This window comes from Octopus bimaculoides, chromosome 24, assembly GCF_001194135.2.
Source record: "Octopus bimaculoides isolate UCB-OBI-ISO-001 chromosome 24, ASM119413v2, whole genome shotgun sequence".
Classification (NCBI taxonomy): domain Eukaryota; kingdom Metazoa; phylum Mollusca; class Cephalopoda; order Octopoda; family Octopodidae; genus Octopus; species Octopus bimaculoides.
Window position 1 is genome coordinate 15333075 of NC_069004.1, and position 22079 is coordinate 15355153.

The following is a 22079-nucleotide window of genomic DNA, read 5'->3' on the forward strand; positions in this document are numbered from 1 at the left end:
ATATATATATATATATATATACATATATATACATATATATATATCTTTTTTTTTTCATAGAAAACCATGTAATCGTCACCAATATAGCAGGAGATTTCACCGCAAAAAAGTCTAAATTAGACTCCTTAGGGATCGTTCTCCTTGTTTATATATTCAAAGTTTTAAATTTAAAAGAGAGATTTGACGCTAATATCCATCATTATTGTAATTTATTCCTATGTCAACATTTCTGTATAAAGCTATATGTTTGACTTAAATTTGACGGTCAAATATAGTTTTATACAGAAATGTTGACATAGGAATAAATTACAATAATAATAGATATTAGCGTCAAATCTCTCTCTTAAATTAAAAACTTTGTATGTATATGTATATATATATATATATATATATATTAGAACTTCAAACTAAAAGGAAAAAAATCCCATGCTTGAATTAAATATATTAACTAAGAAATATAAGAACTTCTATATAGATACAACCAATATTTCAAAATTCAAAGAATACACAACTCTACAAAAATAAAATTTTGCAAAAAGTTAATAGTTGCTGCCAGTGGTGTATGCATTCCTTAATAAAATTAACAAAATTGCATATCTTAATCTTGTTAATTTCAGAAATCATTATGTTAAGAAAATTGGGAAAGAATTCTCAACAGTTTCAATATTTAGAATTAGGAAGGTGTTGAATAAGATAAGTTCTAGCAGTGCCACACCAAGGCTACCAACAACTGGTTGGAACCAGTAAAATTGTTACCGGAGCACTATTAGCCTCAGTTTAGTTAGAAAAAGTAGTATACAAGCAAGACTTAATGGCATTCCTACATTTCTTATGATTCAATCAACACAAAATGGGTCAAGTTGGTAAATAAATTTATGAAAGAATTACTAAGTTTAATTTAAGCAGGATTCAAGTCTATATCACTTGCCTTATAATAATAAGGTAAGATATATTGAAGTGTATCACAGTTTTCATGACATTAAACTGTAGAGAAACATCTTTGCTACGAGCGGGATCGTTGCTGGTGCCCCTGGACTGGCTCTTGTGCGGGTGACACATGAGGTTTCTCGAGCGAGATGAGCGTGGCCGTTGCCAGTACCTCCTGACTGGCCTTCGTGTGGGTGACACATAAAAGCACCCACTACACTCTCTGAGTGGTTGGCGTTAGGAAGGGCATCTAGCTGTAGAAACACTGCCAAATCAGATTGGAGCCTGGTGTAGCCATCTGGTTTCACCAGTCCTCAGTCAAATCGTCCAACCCATGCTAGCATGGAAAGCGGACGTTAAACGACGACGAAGATCACTCTGCAAGCTAATGAAAGGCAACTTATTCAGTAGTATCTTCACTAAATAAAGCCATGAAAAATATCTCAACACTGAGTCATTAACAGTTAAATGCCTTTGCCAGAAACAAAGTTCTATTGACAATAACTACACTAGCAACTCATTTTATTCTCTGAAACACTATAACATTTTTCTTGGATTTCATTCACATAAATTCATTCATTTTTCTATGCTAACATGGCTTAGTCTAATGTTACTGTGACATTCTACAGCCATATGTCATTCCATTAGGTAACCCTTACCTATTTTCCAAGTAAGAGATCTCTTATTCTACATGGCTACAACAGTGTGAAGCAAACAGATAAGCTGACAAAAGTGAGAAGAAAACTGCTTGTAGGTTTTGATTTAAGTAAGTACAAATGTAAACACACACACACACAACGGCCTCCTATCAGTTTTCACCTACCAAATCCTCTCACATGGCTTTGGCTGTCCTAGGGCTATAGCAGAAGATACTTGCACAAGGTGCCACATGGTGGGACTGAACCCAGAACTATGTGGCTGGGTAGAAAATTTCTAAACCACATAGACACACATGCACTTAATTGTAGGAATTATGGTATGTTCTTGAAATCTAGCAGCTAGAAGGCTTGGTTGGCTAGTTTGAGAATGGGAATCCTGGTAATGCAAAAGTTTCAACCAACAGCACAAAATTACCATTGATGTACAGTTGTCACTTGAAAGTGAGTACAACTTGATAAGATGTACGATGCATTCATTAACTGTTTTGGTTGCCTCTGTAGTAGCAAACAGGCTAACTGACCAGAGTAACATAAAATGAAGTACAGGAATTTTAACTACAACCTTATGATTGTGAGCCAAACCATCTAATAACTAATCCACGTTGTGCAGTCATAAAATCTAAGTGGAGAAAAAAGTACTGAGTAAGTTAGCCAAAGCCTTCTTTGATTACTGACAGCAAGAATCAATGGATGATGAGATTCTTTGTCAGACCAACATATAAAAAACATATTTCAATATATGTTTATATTTAAAGGAGTAACAAATCAAATATTTCCTTTTTTTTTTCCGTTGCTGTTGTAGCATACAACTGCAAATAGAATCTTTCACAATTGTTATCTAATGAGTGCTATTCAGAGAAGCAGTAGCTATGAGTATTTTAATGCATACACAACACATAAGGCAGCAATTAAGAGTTAACTTATAAGATGAAGAAAAACTTACATTTGAGAACTGTGTTCTTCTGATTCTCCTGTAGCTCCTACTGTTACCATGCTGAAGTAGGAATCTTTCCGCTCAATGGCATCAGCATTACTACTACTGAGACTCGAACTTGAGCCTGATGCTGAACCAGGGGCAACAGTACTGCCTTTTGGAAGAGAAGATGCACTTTGGACTTCGATTTCTGTTAACTTCTTTATCTGGTGCATAACTCCTAGAAAACAGAAATTCATTTTAGAAGCCACAGGATCCATTTTTACAAAATGTATTATCTTACACAGCACTACAACAAAAACAAATGATTAATAAATGATTATTATAAAAAATTTCCCTGAGATAGAGACATTCTTTTGAGATATCTAAACAACAACTGTCTGTTTCTTCTTTTGCAACAACAACAAACACAGAACAACTGTATTTCATTGCCCATGATGGTCTTGTTAAGTAGTCTAATACATGAAGACACTGGAAGATTGTCTACCCTAAAGATAACTCAGGGTTCAGATAGAAAAAATTAATAAAAAAATCTTAGAGTACAGATTGAAAAAAATAAAACCCTGGCAAGTTTTATCTTCAATAAAGAGGCCTCACTGACTTTGCCATTGTTTAGTTATCAATCCTATTAACTACACGAAAACTGACATAACAGTAGGAATTTTTCATATCTTTGGCGTACAGATGAAATAGTAAACTTTAAAATCTAACCCTTAAAGAAGACTCAAGAGCCAATTCTCCCCTTCTTGGCAGAGTACTGTATTGACTTTACATATATCAGGTAAGAAGCCCAATGAATATACAACATAACACAAGTGGGTTTGATGTATCAGAGATATGACAATAAAATCACGTCTCCTTTACTTGTACAAAGTTGGATGTCTGCCGAAGCTAAATATACATGATCAAATTAAATGTCCAGAAAACAGGAAAAGACAATTTACATTACATCCAGACAAAGTCGACCTTGGTGGAATTTGAACTCAGAATATAAGGATGGATGAAATGCTAAGCACTTTGCCTAGCATGTTAATGATTCTGCCAGCTTGCAAGACACACATGCACACAGACACACAATGTAAAAGATAAATGATATACACTGGCTGGAGAGACATTTTTATGAAAAATATAAATACTGAGATTTTAAAAAATACAACAAAACATATGCAAAGGATAAGTTTATTACAAACCTTCTCGCCTAAAGTAAATGCTGAATATGTCTGGAAGTTTCTGCATGAGAACATCAGCCATTTGTATGGCACCAACAACTACCTTTAAATCTTGTGAAGCCATCATAGCTGCTATGTGACTAAAATAATAGAAAAATATTGTGTGTCAAATAGGCAGCTCAAGTCATTTTATTTTGATTGTGAAACAAACTGAGTGTGTTATAAGTAGGACCAATGTAGACAAATTATATACAGAAGCGAATATACACTAATAATTGCAACCAAGTCAATGTTTATGATTCTACATCGCATGTGGGTGTGTGTGTGTATATGCACAGGCATGGCTATGTAATCTTGGGTTCAGTCCAATTGTGTGGCATCTCGGCCAAGTGTCTTCTACTATAGCCTCTGGCTGACTAAAGTCTTGTGAATAGATTTGGTAGATGGAAAGTGAATGTGTGTGTCCTTTTCTTGACTTCACATGATGGTTGTAAATGTGAATCGTCATCATAGAAGTGAGGTTGTTCCTCTCCAGTCTTTTGTGAAAAACATGTCTGGCCATGGACAAATATTACTTTGCTTAGAAATCGGTGTGGGCTGACGACAGGAAGTATATCCATGGGTTGGATGGCTTGACAGAAACTGGCATGGTCAGGGACTGCACCAGGTTTCATAGTATGTTTTGGCTTGGTTTTTATGGATGGATGCCCTTCCTAATGCCAACCACTTTATGCAGCGTACTGGTTGCTTTTTACATAGCACCATCACCAGTACATTCTATGTGGCACCAGTGCATTTTATGAGGCACCAGCGCCAGTGCATTTTATATGGCACATTGGTTTTAGGATCTAAATTCTGTTGTGGTGGACAGGTCTCCCTGAGTACAGCAATGCACTACATATTTCGGTACTCTGTCATCTCCTTTGTAAGGTTCAGTTTTGAGACTGGCTTCCAAAGCAACTATTTACATATAGCAAGAGTATTCGATTTGTGAGAACATAGATAACCAATTATATGTCACACAACTGGGGAAAGTGGACACTGTTTCTCTGGAGGTGTACAGGATACACTGATTGTTATCGACAAAGAAAACTTTTCCTTTCCTTTTTTTTTTTTTTTTTTTAAAACAATCCTGCAAAGGAACCACCTTCATATGTCAAATTTACTACACAAAAGCCTCTTGGCTGTAAAAATAACTGCTCACCTGGAAACAGGTTGATTCTTCAAGACAACTTTGAGAAGATTTGAGCTAGCATAATAGATCATTCTCAACAATGTTTGTAGACATTTATGTCTCACAGTAGGTCCAGCCTGCAAAAATGAAATAAATAAAAAATAAAATTTTAAAAAACCATTATGAAAAGTCAATTTATTTTCAAACACCACTTTTTATAATCAATGATTTAAAGAAAACTTTTACATCCCTGCATGCATACGTGTTTGGAGAGAGAAAATAGCCAGGACAACAGAACACTAGATTAGATACCAAGTTGATACCTTGCTAATGTTTTAAAAACTGACATTTTTGGAGAACATTATGAAAATCCAAAATAACAGTAAAATAATTATTACTAAAGTAAGTGGAATGCAACAGCTAACTCAATAAACAACAGTACTTGACATTGTACCCATTTTAGCCACCATAGGAGCAGAATACAGATCATAAAGTAACTTTACTATATACTGGTTTCTAATTTTGGCATGTAGTCAGCAATTTCAGGGATGGGGTAAGTTGATATTGATCCCAGTATTCAACCTGTACTTATTTTATTGACCCCAAAGTACGAAAGGCAAAGTTGACCTTGGTGGAAGTTGAACTGAGAACATAAACATGAATGAAATGCTGTTAAGCATTTTACCCAGCACAGTAACAATTCTACTAGCTTACTGCCTTATATAATAATAATTTCAAATTTTGGCACAAGGGATAAGTTGATTACATAAACCCCAGTGCTCAACAGGTACTTATTTTATTGACCCAAAAAGATGAAACCTTGGCAGAATTTGAACTAAGAATGTAAAGACATGAAATGCCACTAAGCATTTTGCCTGGCATTCTAACAATTCTGCCTGCTTGAGAAAATGTAATCTCTCTTGTGACTTTCCAGTATCCACAGACAGAACTTCAAAGCTAATAAACCAGATATTGTTTTGAAAGACCAAAACAATAATGTTTTGGTTAATTGATCGACATGAGTATTCCTTGTGATCATAAGACCTCAGTAAAAGCATTTGACAAGTTCAGAAAATATAACAATTTGTTTATTAAAATTGAAAAAAATGTGGCATCTGAAGGTGGTTACAATACTAGTGATGGGGGTGGGGGAACACTTGGAATGATCAAAAAAGAACTTAAAATTATTTAAGAATGATCCCTGACTCACCAACTCTACAACAAGTGCAGAAGATTGCTTTAACTGATATGTTGCACATATTAAGAGCATTGTCGATGCAAAAACGATTACAACCCATATAAATGTTTTGTTTTTTTTCCCTTTCATTTCTTTCACATAACTTGGTTTTGTAAATGAACAATCTGGTGTGTTTATTATAATGGCCTATCACTGTATACAGGGGAAGACACTTGGCAAGAAATGGAAACAGCGTTGAAGGAAGAGGGAAAACTCATAATGATGATAATGCTGCCCTGAATCAATGCCAGGCAGTGGTACCGTGCTTCTGATCTTAACTGATTGGAAGGGTTATCATGTACACGGTTCGTCTTGGTGTAAAAGATGGCCTGCAACAAATATTCTGCTCAATATCAGAGATTTGCTTGTTAGTTGCTTGAGCATGTCCCTTAGTAGCTGACAATATGTGCATCTCTGATTACAAACAGGAATAGTGGGAGGGTATCGGCCACATGTTGAGATGAATTCTTTGGAGTTTGAATACTACACCTCTGGAAACATGGGTGTTTCATCATCCTTAAACCTTATTAATGGACATTTTGAGCGGGATTGGCTACTTGACCATACGAAAATTCTAATTGGATGCCACCTGCAAGGTCATGTACTGTTTATCTTGATAGTAGATCACCATGTCACGCACATATAGTTGTGATGCAGGTGTCTGGTGTACCTTTATCAGACGGGTCGTCATGATGGGCTTCATTTCTAGCCCAGTATCACTTTGATAGCATGCACTGCTCTCTCACTCCATAACAACAACAATAACAACAATAATAATAATAATAATTACCGATGAACTATATACTTCATATAAAACTGCAAAGAGAGTTTGAATAAATGCAGAGGCAAGATCTATATCTTCTTTTAATATTTCCTCTCTGGAATCACATTGTTCAACATTTGGATCAGAGGAGGAAGAGGAGGAAGAGGAGGAAGCTGAAATAAAGTCAAAGTTACTGTTAGAGTAATTCCAGTTACATGATGAAAAAAAAAATCAAGTTTACATTACAATAAAGGAGATAAGACAATGTACAACATCGTAACAAATATATAACCCTTCAGCATTCAGACTGTTTTGAATTAATCGTGCACTATCTCATAGCATTCAAAATTTTGATGATGTGATTGTATATGTTTTTAGAATGGCATTGTAAGGTAGGTGTAAGAGGCCAGATCTGGCCAATTTAAACATAGGTAGAATATTTGGACCAGATATTGTGGTTTGAATGCTATAGAGTTAAAGGTACTCTGACAAGCTAAAACAGTTTTCATTGATTCTTCTAATAATGTGGAAGAAGCTAATCTCCAAATGTGATGATGGCCAAACACCATGTGGTGGGAGTTAATCTTACAATCAAACCAAGGTAAACTATTGGCTATTCCATTGCTGGTACTCTGTTGCTGATAGACAATGTTACCATTCATTTTCTTTTTTACCAGTGTTAAGTGGCAGGATTCAGAACATAATCAGAACAGATACAACAAAGCATCCAGTTCGGTCAAACAATTCTTATAATCCACTGCCAGGACAATTTCTTTAACAACTCTGAAAAGATGAAAAGCAAAGCTGACTTTGCCAGGAATTGAATTCAGAATGCTGTAAGTTGGAACATAACAAATACTGCAAGCATTCTGACACTCCAATGGCTCTGCTAAACAGAAATCAATCCAACCAATATTCTCACCTTTGTCTAAAGACAGGTCAGGGTTAGAGTTAGGATTAAAAGTGAGAGCTGCATTATCATCATCATTTAATGTCCGTTTTCCATGTTGGTATGGGTTGGATGGTTTGACAGGAACTAGCAAGGCCAGGGGTCACACCAGGTTCCATAGTCTGTTTTGGCTTGGTTTCTACAACTGGATGCCCTTCCTAATGCCAACCAGTTTACAGTGTACTGGGTGCTTTTTATGTGGCACCAGCACCCACACCAATGCTTTTTATGTGGCACAGACATCTATGCTGATTTCCAATCAACCGTTATCTTATTCCTACATAATGCTAGACTAGATTCAAACCTGGGACATTAGTTTCTAAATTAAATTATTATGCTTTTATCCAACAGGCAACTGATAGTTAATCCAGTTATCATTTGACACACAATAACAGACATCAACAAACTGAGACATATTCACATATGCACAGCAAACCTCAACACTTCAATTTCATAGTCAAGAATGACCAGCTGTCCCCCCTCAAACTAAATGATAAATATTAAATACTTACAAGCAGAGTGAATACAACTAGCAACCAATGAATTAACTTTTCTCTGAACTGGCCGTGCTGTGCCAGTGTCTTCGTTGATTTGTTGCATAGAGTTAAAGTCAATTGTATAAGCTCTTCCCATTGTAGACAGGCTTACTTCATCTTCACCTGATTGATGAGCTGCCTACAGATAAAACAGCCAAAGTCAAATATTTCATTCCTTTATAGTAATTTTAATTATCAAAATATTAAAACCTATTTTTAATTGCAGAATACTTACCTCAATGATTCTGCTATCAATCAATGCATAGGGATGCCACATTCCACGATCATCTCTCCATTGCCAAATAACAGCATCACCACTGACAGACGATCCCTTCTTTAACATAGAATCAATTGAGAATATGCCATCTGATGGCAGTTTCGGCATTAATTCACTAAAAGAGAATCAGAATATTTTAAAATTAGATTCGAGTGGTGGAAGTCACAGAAATTTATTTTGTATCTCAAAATTTGAAACAATCACAAGAATAAAGAGAGAAACCTACCCAATTAAACAAACAATTTCATACAATTCTTGAGGTGTCCTGGAAATCAGCTGGAATAAAAAAAAAACTAACTTTAAACACATTAATAAAAACAATGCAAGCATTTGTTTTTCCAGTTTGCTATATTCACCTGCACAGATTCAAGTTAACATACCCTGATATATTAATCATAATGTGAAACTTTTATATTTGAACAACACAGGAAACATTTTCTTTTACAAGAATCAACAATGAAAGCCAGTAAAATATCCTTTCTCATTTCAAGAGCAGTTATAGTTTTGGTGCTATTTTATTTGTTTCAATCCTGAGGCTGTGGTCATGCCCAATACTTATTCTATTGGTCTCTTTTACTGAACAGTTGAGTTACAGGTACGTGAATACACCAGAACTGGTTGTCAAGCGATGTTGGGTGGGTGGGGGACAAACACACACATCTAAATATATATATATATATATATATATATAACGGGCTTCTTTCAGTTTCTGTCTACCAAATCCACTCATAAGGTTTGGTCAGCCCAAAGCTATAGTAGAAGACACTTGCCCAAGGTGTCATGCAGTGGGACTGAACCTGGAAGCATGTTGTTGGGAAGCAAGCTTCTTGCCAAACAGCTGTGCATATAGCATTCCACTAGGCATCCCATCATGCACTATTAGACATAGTGTTTCTTTCACAACTTTCTTTGGTCTAAATCTACTGTAGATTTACTTGCCTATGTAGTTATCAGCCAATGTTAATTACTATGAAACTTGTTAGTCTACTTGCTTTAATGACAAATCATTTGAAAATAAGTATTACTCAAATGTTATGTTCTTAACTCTTCTGACAAACAGAGTTAACCACATGAATAAAATAAAAGGGAACTGATTTCATACAATCCATGCTGAATGCTTATCAGTTCCATTAAACTGGTTGAGAACATAAATACCAAAAGCTTTATTTTACCAGACACTAAATCAATTTACTAGATACCATTGAAGATATGATTTACTTCTTACCTCAATACTTTGAGAAGCTTGGTCTGAGGAACCAACCAGCAAATAACACAATGTTTCAGCTATTTCTGAAAAGAAAATATTTCACACCAGTTAGCAAGAGCAGAAAACAAACAATTTCATACAATTCAGATAGAACAATAATACATAAATCAATAAATATATCCTAACAGCAGAATCGCTTTGACAAGTGATGTGAAACTACACTTATAAATGCAATGGTCCACTACATACAAGTCAATGTTGTATTATATTAAAGATATCTCAAAGTAAAAAGGGCATCCGTTTCAGCATAATGTAATATTAATGATATCTTATGAGAAAGTAATAGGGCAGCAAAAATATTCTATAGTCAACACTGCATATATGAGAAATGATACCAGATATATCATGTAAAAAATATTGTTCAAACACAATTTAATAAAATGCAAATTTCAGCAAATTTTATTTATGCTTTTTAAATACTTTTTCTCATGGGTCTGCTAAACTTAATGATCGTGAAATAATTTTAGATTCAAATGATCTATGTAATAGCAACTCTTGTTTCTACATATGCTGAGTTTCACTATAAAGCAGATACATGATCTGTACATGTTCAGTGACTTATAAGCAAAGACAAATTCTTACTCTGTTTTAGTAAGACAACAGCCAAATCAGGACAGCTCCCACACATAAGCGCCAGCATTCGTATTACCATCACAAATGTTCCTGTGTTTATTATAGGAGGACTCACAACCAGCTGGAATGAAAATATACCATTTAATGCTGATATTGAAAAATGTCATTAAAAGTCATCAACAGTCAAAAGTTCATAAAAAACAAACATTAAATTAAAAGTATTTATTTCCTACGTAGGGTCAAGCACTTCAGTTCTATAATATGACATTGTGTTTATGTTTATCAAACAAATTTAGTGAAGGAACTGCCAGGACATCAATCAAGCGTTTAAAACCAGATTGTGGATTTGGCAAACTGAATCTCATCACATTAAGATGCTTGTTCATTAAAAAACGATTTTCCAAAATATACAACAATTAACAAAGCCAACATCATTTTAGCTTTAATAAAAATACTTTGCCATTACTCTGCAATAATATAGTGAGATGACAACTTAAATATCTAATTTGAGCAGAAAACACATTTTGTAGAAAACTGTTTTTGATTCTGAAGGTTCTGTTACATGAGTCCATAATTTGAATGCCTACTTCATTGCTCCACAAATGGAGAGAAATGCTTCGTTAGCTACAAGACAATTGCATTAAGTGTTTATTCTTAAGTTAAAATAGATGACAGTCATCGTCTGAGAAACAACTATTAAACATACAAAGTACAATTCTCTGATTAATTAAATTTCAAGAATTTTACAGCAAATTAAAATTGGACCCACTCTAATGACAAGTTCTAAGAGTTCCCCCATCATAACACTAATACACAGAAATAAGGAACATTGACAAGAATACTGACCATTAGTGGTATCAATATTTGAATCACTACACTAAAGTATTTTTCCTTTAGATGAATCTGGGTAAAATATGCCTGTTTATGAAAAGCAGAGAATGCATTTAATTACATAAAAAGATACTTACTAATTGCTGGATATTTGTGAGAAGACCATGAACAGCAATTTCTTTCAAGATCCTTTGATCATGTTGAAAGTTGTCAACAAGACGAGAGAAGCACAAGCAGCAGCTTTCCACTGATTTCTTGTCCTAAAACAAAATATCGACCATTCTAAGTATTTCAAGTTCGGTATAATCAAATTATAATACAAGATATTTGGCAAAAATATCACACCTGGAACTAGCTATAATTATTAGCTATATATTGAAAATTGCATTCAGGATGCATCTATATGTATATCATGTGAATTGACCAGGCTATTGGATGTTATACACTTCTGGTTACAATGTGCATTTAATTCTTTCTTGATCCTGCCATTCATTTCCATCTTGCCCCAAATTGCTTTACTGAACTGTCTGCTCATCATTATGCAGGTCTTCCTAATGGTCTTTCCAATATTTTAAAGAATTTATTAAAAACTGAAACCCACCAGTGACTTTTAAGACACCCTGTACATATAATTATATATATATCAGTTGCATTGTGAAAGTGGGGAAAGAATATAATTGTGAATTCAATGACAGAGAATGGTACAGCTAATTAGATCAACCCAGTAATCAAGTTGTACTTATTTCACCATCCTGGAAGAATAAAAGGCAAAAATCAACTCAGAATGTTTTAACCCTTTTACTGCAGAAATCAGATACATCCACTCAAGTTTCACTCTTAACTGCAGAACAGAAAGCAGTTTTATGTATCAATCTATCAGTTGCTGAAGAACATCATGTTTGAAACTATTTTTGGTTGAGATACAGCAAGTTTACTTACCAATTCTAATTTTTGGTAGATATTTAACATCATTACTGGAGTAACCAAGAAATTTAATTCCACAATTAAACTCAGAGCATGAAGGTTTACAACTAAATATTGCAAGCTATTTTGTGGCTATCACTCTACCAATTCTGTCAGTTCCCAGCCCTGGAATATATTGATATGCAATACTAAGACAAAGAGTAAAGTATCTATTCATGACTATCTGGTGAGTAGATCAGCCTGTGTCTCCTTCAAACAATAAAAAAAAATACAACGTAGTATAGAGATGGGTATGCCTAACCTTCACTAGAGCCCCTCTGTTACCCAGTAAAGGTCATAAAGGTAAAATTTCTTACTTGGTGATTTACTCTGGCACTAAGTAATGGCAAAGAGTCTCTTATATAATGAAATTCATCAGCTGTTAAATTCTGCACACAATTCGCTGTAATTGTTAATGCTGATCGTTGAGCAGAGATGGAGAAGAAATCCAAATACATCAAGCAAGCTGCAATGCCGCCCTACAGAAAGAAGAAAAAAAAAAGGAAAACAAACAAAATTGAAAGAAATATTTTAAATAAAGTTAAAACAAAGTTGGAACAAAAACTTTTCTTCAAAACATAACATGGAAAATTAAAGAGGTAAATTTCAATAAGATTGAGGATTTTATATATATATATATATATATATATATTTTTTTTATAGATTCTGAAGGGACAACCAAGTCCAATTCTTGTTTGGAAGTTCTTTCCACAAGTGGAAAAGATGGTTCCAGAGGGAAGGTCCCTTCTTGGTTGTTCTTGTCCAACTTCTCTGCATCTCCTCTTTTCTTCTTGTTCAATAATTCTGCTGGTCTCAAAAGTAGTCAGTCCCTTTTTGGTGATGGATCTCCAACGTTCTCGATCCTGAGCATTTCTCTCCCACTTTTTGGTGTCAATATTACATTTCTTGAATATGAGTGGCACAATATTTCCACCATTCTTTCTAGGAAACGGAAATGGGTACTTGACTGGGGTATTATTTATTTTAACTAACCAAGACTAAATAGTGGGGTGCCATAGTGTCAGTAAACTGGATCTAAAACATTCATTCTAGTATTGAGTAAGAACTCAATAACATTGTCCATGTCTTGGAGAGAAATAGCAATCTTGCTAATTCACATTTCTCTCAAAATATAAGTCATCAAAAGAAATAATTCATTCTTGATTTAATTCTTATTTGATCACTTTACGATTAATTATAGTAGTAGACATCTTGTAGGGAGAGGTCTCAACCAGTGCAGACACAAACTGAACATCTAACTTTACAGCTATGTTGGTCTTTCACAGAGATGTTTATCATAGAAACAAGGCCACAAATTCGAGGGCAGGATGTATAAAACAAGGCCACAAATTCGGGGGAAGGATGTATAGTCAAATTTACTCCACTCTTTGATTGGTTCTTATTTAATACTATATGGCATTTTGCTTTGATGCTCTACTGATACAACTCCAACATTTTACCAATTCCTGTAATCCTTTGACACAGATCTACAAATTTTGTCTGAAGTTCTATCAATCCACCACTTTTTTTTTAAATAAAATAATGAACAATAATAAAATTCACTTTTTGTTTTTTAAATAAAATAATGAACAATAATAAAATTCACTTTTTGTTTTTTAAATAAAATAATGAACAATAATAAAATTCACTTTTTGTTTTTTAAATAAAATAATGAACAATAATAAAATTCACTTTTTGTTTTTTAAATAAAATAATGAACAATAATAAAATTTTAAGAAAAAACTGGTTCTTACATTAGCTGCCTGTAAAATAGATTTACTGTGCCTTTGTGAAAGCATCTCTAAAGCAGTTAGAGCTTGCTCAGCAACATCCATACACTGGATCACTTGTAACTGGGAGACAAATAAAATGGAAAAATAATTTATCTGAATAATTAAAAGAAGAAAAAAAATGGCTGAAGCTTCATAACTTTTTGATAGTCATTATCATTAATGTACAGGAACACAAACCACATATGTCATCACCATTATTCTACATACATTTTCCATGCTGGCACAGGTTGGACCATTTGATAGGAGCTGGCAAGCTGAAGGGCCGGAGGGTTGCACCAGGCTCCAGTCATCTGTTCTGGCTTTGGTTCTATGGCTGGATGCCCTTCCTAATATCAGCCACTTTTCAGAGTATACTGGGAGCTTTTTTTTACATTTAAGTGGTACAGGTGCTTTCTTTATGTGGCGCCGATATAGGTGCTTCTCTACGTGGTACCAGCACGGGTGCTTATTACGTTTTCGTGACATACATATTCATTAATCTTTTGTTCAATTCAGGTACAAACTACCTGCAGGTGTAATCTTTTTGACATACTTCCATCAGTTTGTACTTGACTTCACTCAAGATTTAGGCCAAACTGAAGCTAAAAAAAGACAACACTACCTCAAAGTGTCTGCTGAATAGTGGGAGTGAAACCAAGACTTCTAAAGAATTTAGCCATGCCTGCAGCCTTTATTATACACAGATGTATATCAAACACAAAACAGATGAGTTGATATGAGCAAGAAGTTCATTGACTTCTTGCTCTTAACATGTTATGTTGAGGTTGACAAAAGTAATAATATTAGAGTTGATTGCAAAATTATTTATGTGCCATCTTCTCAATTCCTTCTTCAGTTACTCTATATACAGTCATTTCCTTAGTCGTTTCAAATTAGCTATATAAATAATTATTTCATAAACCAATGTAAACATTTTCATATCTCAATACACTTTAAGAATCATCATTATCATCACAAAGTTTTAATTCACACCATGCTATTTTGAGTTTGATAAAAGTAATTAGAGTTGATTGCAAAATTATTTGCATGCCATTTTCTTCATTCCTTCTTAAATTACTCTATACACCACCATTTCCTTGTTTTGTTTTTCTAATTAGCTATACAAGTAATTATTTGTGTCATAGACTAATATAGACATTTTGACATCTAGATAGACTTCATGGATCACCAGGTTTTAATTCACAATTACAAATTCATTGTGTGTACTTACTTTCTCTAAAAACACAGGTACAGCCTCAACAACAACAGCTGAAGAGCGTGGCAATGCTTCCATCATGTAGGTAAGAGCACGACAAGCATGGTTCATCATATCAAAGTTATGGTCCATTTGCAACAATGTAATCAAAGCCGGAACAACTTGTTTCACAGGAAAGCCTGCCAAAGTGTCTTCATTGCCCATCACAAGAAGCTAGAAAAGTAAATGCCAACAATTGTTTATCACTTTAACAACAAACAAATAAATGAACAAACAAAACAAAAAAAAAACTTCAAAGAAATAACACGGGTAAATTCCTATTAGCTCTATATAATTTTGTTAATGCTTGTTCTCCTATATTGAAATGGGAGATGATTTTTGTAATTTTACAGCTGGAAACATTATTTCCCCCTATTTCTGGAAATTATAAAATAAATCTATAATCAGACAAACAGGACAACCAAAGTATGTACTTTGCTTAAGGAAAAAAAACACTGACTAAGTGTGCATGTGTGCATCACTAATTATATGCAATTTTTGTACACACACAAGATGCTTTTTCACTCAATACCTTTTGAATTGGTAATACAGCAAGTATACCCAAACACTCTAGCTACTTAGTTTACAAGATCTTTTATATATAACCTAGCAGATCCTGGCCACACAAGATGGTACACACTTCATTACCTACTAGTCTCTTCTTGTTCATTTCTATAACATCAAATAAGTATTTAAAGCAGCAACTCAACACATGAAAAATATTTTGTCAGATTCTTGTACATAGCCAAGAGTTACAATTGCACACACATTTAGTGAAAGAAAAGGTACCCAGCTGTAAAATAATGCCTCAATAATATTTCATTTAACCAAAGATAGCATAGAAAAAATGAATGTAAAACAAACACAAAGGAAGCGAAAAAAGGAACCCATTAATTAAATAATACATGCTCAGCTAATAAATTCTAAATGTTAAATTCCTGTGTGCGTATGTATAAATCTGAAAGTGATCAGAGAGAAATGAAAGTATAAAAATTACCTGACACATTTCTATAACAGCTGTCAGCTGCTGTCCTTCATCATTGACAGCTTGAAGACCTTGTAATAATTGTTGCACTTTGTTCACTATGAAATAAATAACAATATCAGTTAGTAGTAAAAACACAGATACATAACAAATAGAATATTTTATAGAATTATATTTCCACATGTGAAGGAATTTCAAGATAACATTTTCTTTTCTACAGAAAAAAATGAACTTCATTATTTTATTCTAATGAAATTCGTCAAACAATTTAGGATATCATCATTTTGGTCTATTAATTTTTTTACCAGCTGAAATGATATATCTGAATAATGTGTCTAGAAAACAAAAATGAGAAAGCAAAATGGCAAAAAACATGCAACAACAGCTAAGCAAGTTACAAGCAGAGTGAAAATGTGTGATAGTGTTATTTCACTTCTGTATTTAACCTTTTCCCCATAACTATTTGCAAATGTTGGTGCTTTATTCATGATAAATAGTGAAAATCAAAATACTAACACTCATTATTATACAAGAAAGCCGGAATACTGTCATTTCTCAAAGAGAGTTTAAAAACAGCCCCCAACATTTAACGAAGAATGTTTTGTTAGCCGTTCATTAAAACAAGCAGAATGATAACAAGGGGATACAAGGCGAGTGCTTATTTGAAAATTTAAGCTAATAGCGACTGAGTAATTTAATGCATATGCATCTAAATGAGAATACAAATAATTAAGCCATGGATGTGTGTGTGAGTCAATATACTCATACACAGAGGTGACAATTATATATATGTATATATATATATATATATATATATATAATCATCATCATTTAACATCTGTTCTCCATGCTGACATGGTTGGACTGCTTGACAGGAGCTGGTCAGCTCAAGGGCTGCCTGAGTTCCATTTGTCTGTTTTTGGCATGGTTTCTACTGCTGTATGCTCTTCCTAATGCCAACCACTTTGCAGAGTGTACTGGGTGCTTATATGTGGCACTGGTATGGATATACCATCATAATTTAACAGCCAGCTTCCATACGGACATGAACTTATCTCCCATGCCAACCAAGTAAATCTGTGTGTGTGTGTGTGCGTGCGTGTGTATATATATATATATAAAATAGAACAAGATCTTTAAGGCTATACAACAGGAATATACATCACATTTCTATACATGAGTGATGTTCACAACATCTACCTCACAAAGAAACCTATACAAAATACTTTCACAATGCTTCAGTCATTTGATCTATAGCTAGTGGGATGTAACCCAGCAGTAGCAAGTTTTATTTGCCTCCACTAGGGTATCATTTTTATTCATTTCTCTTTTGTGGGCCTTCATTTCGGTGGAAACTAATTTTCTCCATGCAACTTTAGAATCTAGTTAAATAATCCTAAATCATAACATATAAAAAAAATTTTTTCAACTGCAAACATTGCACCCACAGAGTGGTACACATTAAAGGTAAATATGAAACTAATCATCAGAACACATTGTACATTCTCTTATGTTATAAAAACTTAGCTGAGTTAACCTGGTCTAGCTAAAAACTTACAAATATATACTGCAGAAACAATACTATAACAGAACTTACTGGTGCCCCCCGCCATTGTTCTGTGCAGTAGTTGATGCATGCGTGGACCAAGGGCTCCAAAGAGATGGGATGGTAAGCCACGCGCTTCTAACAATGCTGCAAATAAAAATAAAGATTCGTAAAAACATGAGAAATAAAAACAAAAAAAAGAGCTTTTTTCGTTTTTACAGTTCCAAATGATTTTGGATTAACCCAATACAAAAAAAAAAAATGCATGAAAACATTAGAAATACATAATGAATCAGTATGTTGATATGAAGTAGCATTGTAAATATACAGCAAAGAGTTAACACAGCTGTGTTAACTAAAAATGATAAATCCCACAGAGGAAAACATGTACAACTCAAATACTGCAAGTGGATATTTCACATATTGATTGAAATGATTGGTTATTGAGAGAATATTGTTGAAAAGCAAATAAATAAAACATACAAATAAAACAAAACAAAACAAAAAATAAAGTCACTGAAAAGCTAAAGTACAAAATGCCATTGGAACAAAAGAGATGCTAAACGATCACTATTTGCCACCTTTAACACACCACAAAATTAAATAATTGCATAAAAGAAATTGAAGCTAAAATGGAAGAATAACTTCAATACATGTTCATCTTTTAATGTCTGTTTTCCATGTTGGAATGGGTTGGATGGTTTGACAGGAACTGACAAGCCAGATGACTGTGCTGAGCTCCACCTGTAAAGACCATGCCAAAGTTGACAACTGACACCCTTCTTAATGCCAACCACTTTACAGAGTGGCAACTAGCACAAGTGAAGTCACCAACTAACTCACAAGACAAAACCCCTCAAGTGAGTGGGTTGAAGGAAGTGAATGTATGATAGAAAGGAACAGATGCTTTACTGAAGAGGAGATACATGGCTTGCCCAGCTGGAGAGAGACAGACAGAGATGGTAAGGGCATACCCTCAAGGTACAGGGTGAATGTGAGAGAGAATAGGGATAGGGGATAGAAAGGGTGAATGGGTAGGTAAATAGCGAGAGTGTGAGAGGTGGTTAGAGCAGGGGATTCAAATGGATGCAGTGGATGGAGCACACAGTAGAGGTAAGGTCAATAGTGAATGTCAGGAGAGGAAGTGGACGAAATAGGAGTGGATGAGGGAAGAGGAGGAGTTGACAGAGAGACCAATGTGAAGTGTAAGGCAGATAAATGCTATAATTTACAGCACTTGCATTAGTAGTGTTACAGTTGAAAGAGTGATGAAATTGAAGATGAGTTGTGGGGGAAAGGAGCTCATTTTTGCTGAGATGGACAGGTCTTCTCAAGTACAGCACATCCCCAATCATCTTAGTTCTTTTTTTGTCATCTCTATAAGGCTCAACATCTTGAAGTTGGTCTTAACAACTTCATCCCACATCTTGAGATGCCCTCTTCCACAAGTTCCATCCATCTTTGTCAATCACCACTTCTTTAAGCAGCTGTTCTCGTCCACCTGCATCCATACCAGTGCAACCTTCTCCCTTGCACACTACATCTGATGCCTCTTATACCCAATTTTTCTCTCAACACATTTACACTTTGTTGTACATGCACACTGATGCTACACATCCAGTGGAGTTTCATTTCTTTCACAGCCCTAGTTTCACAAGCATGTAGCATTGTTGTTTGTACATATAATCTGCCTTTCACCCTGAAAGAGAGAAACCTTTTGTTACCAACAGAGGTAATAGCACTCTGAACTTTCTCCAGCTGGTTCTTATTCAAGCAACTATACTTTTATGACATTCCCCTATACTGCTAATTTGGTCTCCAAGGTAATGAAAACTATCTACTACCTCTAAGGATTCTCCTGAGCATTCCAGAAAATCTATTTTTCCCTCTGCTCATAATGTCTATTGTTCCTGCACATCACAACAAAGTCTATTTTCTGTTAGCCATCCTGTGATTCCACTGCAACTCTTCTGTGCTCTTACTTTGCACATCAGATGGAATTTCAACTAATGCTTTTTCTATATATACAACAGTCATTCATCTGTTTTCTTACTAGATTTTATGTCTTTGCTAACTTTAAGGCCTTTTGATTGTAGGTTTTGCTTCCATGCCTAGCATTCCACTAATTCTTCTACAGTTTCAACTACAAGAACAAGGTCATCACCACAAAGGAGTTCCTTTGGGCAATTGGTCTTAAACTCCTCTGTTATGGTCAGGAGGACTATGATAAATACAAGAGAAATCATAACCAAACTGTGGTGAATTCCTACTTGCACATTCAATTCTTCGAAGTATTCATTAACTCTGACTTGAATGGCTTTCACAGGTCATTCATCTACTCCTAGCTTCTGCAGATCAGGAAGTGAGGAACCCTGTCAGAGGCTTTCTATAGGTTGACAAATGCCAAGTAAAGTGGTGTACTTTCGGTTAAATTCTTCCCTTGAAGTTGCCTTAACTTCAATACAATAGATGATTAAATGATAGTCAGTAGACCTGTAAGATATAGCAGCCAAATTGCCCTCAGGCAATATCCAATCTTGAAAAAAAGGAAAAAAGGAGTTTTCCAAATACACCTCAATAAAACAGGATAGTCCTGAACGAAATGCTTTTGGTCATACTTCCTCTCAGTCAAAGTTGACTGATGTCAAACAATAAAAACAGAAAGAAAGAAAACCATTTCATTCAGACAAAATTCATGTCTCTTTTCTAAAAAGGGATACAAAAACAAACCCATAGGCATTAAATAATTTTCTTTCTTAAAAATCTATTTCAGAATCGAATTTAACTATTAAAACAGAAACTATATAGTAACAGGGAAAGGATTTAAAGAGAAGAACAGTTAATGTTTTCAAGTGATTATTCCAAGATCAAGTTCTCAATATTTTAACAAAACAATTGACTATCAAGTTATACAACTGATGAAAATAAGCTTGATTTAACAAGTAGAATAACTGCTAACGAATGAGTATTTGGATATATAGAAATCAAGGGGAAAGAATAGGAGTGCTGAGAGTTTGGCACTTTTAACTTTTCATCGTAATTCAATATTGTTTTTTGAAATCGTATATTGCTTGTTATGTATATTTTCAAGCAAACCAGGTGATGTATGGTGCTTCAGAATCAACACTGTCAATAATATTTTAACAAACCATTAATTAGTCCCAAAGACTAATTTGAACATTTTCTCTTACACTTATCAAAAATACTCAGAAAATTATTTGATTTTATTATAGATGACACAACATTGAGTATTTTGGATGCAACTGAAAAGGTAAAAGAAAAAAAATAATGTATACAAATACAATGATTAATGTTTTGTCATAAATATCACCAAATTTTTGAGAACTACACAAATCTGAGACAGTACACAGATTTTTTTTAATGTACTTTTCTCCCTGCAGCAATCCTTGAGTGAAAACACACTTGATCAATTCTTTGTCCCATTAAAACTAATTAAGAAGTGTTAATTAAGTTTATTAGACAAGCCGAATCCATGAAAATTGGTCACCACTTTCACTGACTACCCACAAAATATCAGAAAAGCAAAAAAAAAAAAAAAAATTTTTTAAAAGAAATAAAACATGCTGACATTTTTAAGATTGAAGGTTTGAGCAGTGACTACAATGTTGTGAAAACTGAAGATAAGCAAATTGGTTCAGGATAATCAGTCTTAAGGTAATGACCACTGTCACTTCAAAAATCAATTTAAGAAACTGTCTAAATCACTTCATATTTTAATGGTCCTTGGCAGCAATAACACAGGATTAACATGACAACCACCATCATTGCTGTTGTTTTAATGGTTGGGTCTTCAACTTGACAGGAAGTTGACAATATTTCACTTCACTCCCCACCCGCTGTGACATTTTTTCTGTATTTTTTTCTCACCTCTTCTTTATCAAACAACATTACATTTAAAATTTGATGGAATACATTGCCATAAAACACAAAGTCAGTGTCATTTACTTTTTAATTCATCTGGATTTCTAGGTAATTGCAGCAACAATAGGCCTATAAGAAATGATTTTTTTAGGCTTTACAACATTAGTTGTAACAGATTCAAGTTTTGTTAACAGATTCAACCAGTAGGTGTTTTCTGTTAATCCCATAACACAAATAAATTCACTCATAACTTTCTTTTCCATCTGGTTATTATTACATTTTTTCACATGAATTAAATGACCTGACTTCCTGACTAAGTGTGTGTATGTGAGAGAGAGAGAGAGAGAGAGAGAGAGAGAGAGAGAGAGAGAGAGAGAGAG

At 34.3% G+C, this 22079-nt stretch overlaps 1 protein-coding gene across 1 annotated transcript in view; it reads right to left on the reverse strand.

Annotated features, from left to right (window-relative positions):
- Window positions 1-22079, reverse strand: part of LOC106882225 (E3 ubiquitin-protein ligase TRIP12) — a 74906-nt gene that overhangs the window by 38622 nt on the left and 14205 nt on the right. The window contains exons 6-20 of the mRNA XM_014932823.1: window positions 17869-17964; window positions 16284-16369; window positions 15263-15460; window positions 14014-14112; window positions 12577-12738; window positions 11434-11556; window positions 10475-10586; window positions 9851-9915; window positions 8852-8901; window positions 8584-8740; window positions 8325-8487; window positions 6891-7036; window positions 4894-5000; window positions 3711-3829; window positions 2530-2740 (exon numbers count right to left, since the gene is read on the reverse strand). Coding sequence (XP_014788309.1) covers window positions 2530-2740; window positions 3711-3829; window positions 4894-5000; window positions 6891-7036; window positions 8325-8487; window positions 8584-8740; window positions 8852-8901; window positions 9851-9915; window positions 10475-10586; window positions 11434-11556; window positions 12577-12738; window positions 14014-14112; window positions 15263-15460; window positions 16284-16369; window positions 17869-17964 — 1894 coding nt within the window. The remainder of the gene's footprint in view (window positions 1-2529; window positions 2741-3710; window positions 3830-4893; window positions 5001-6890; window positions 7037-8324; window positions 8488-8583; window positions 8741-8851; window positions 8902-9850; window positions 9916-10474; window positions 10587-11433; window positions 11557-12576; window positions 12739-14013; window positions 14113-15262; window positions 15461-16283; window positions 16370-17868; window positions 17965-22079) is intronic.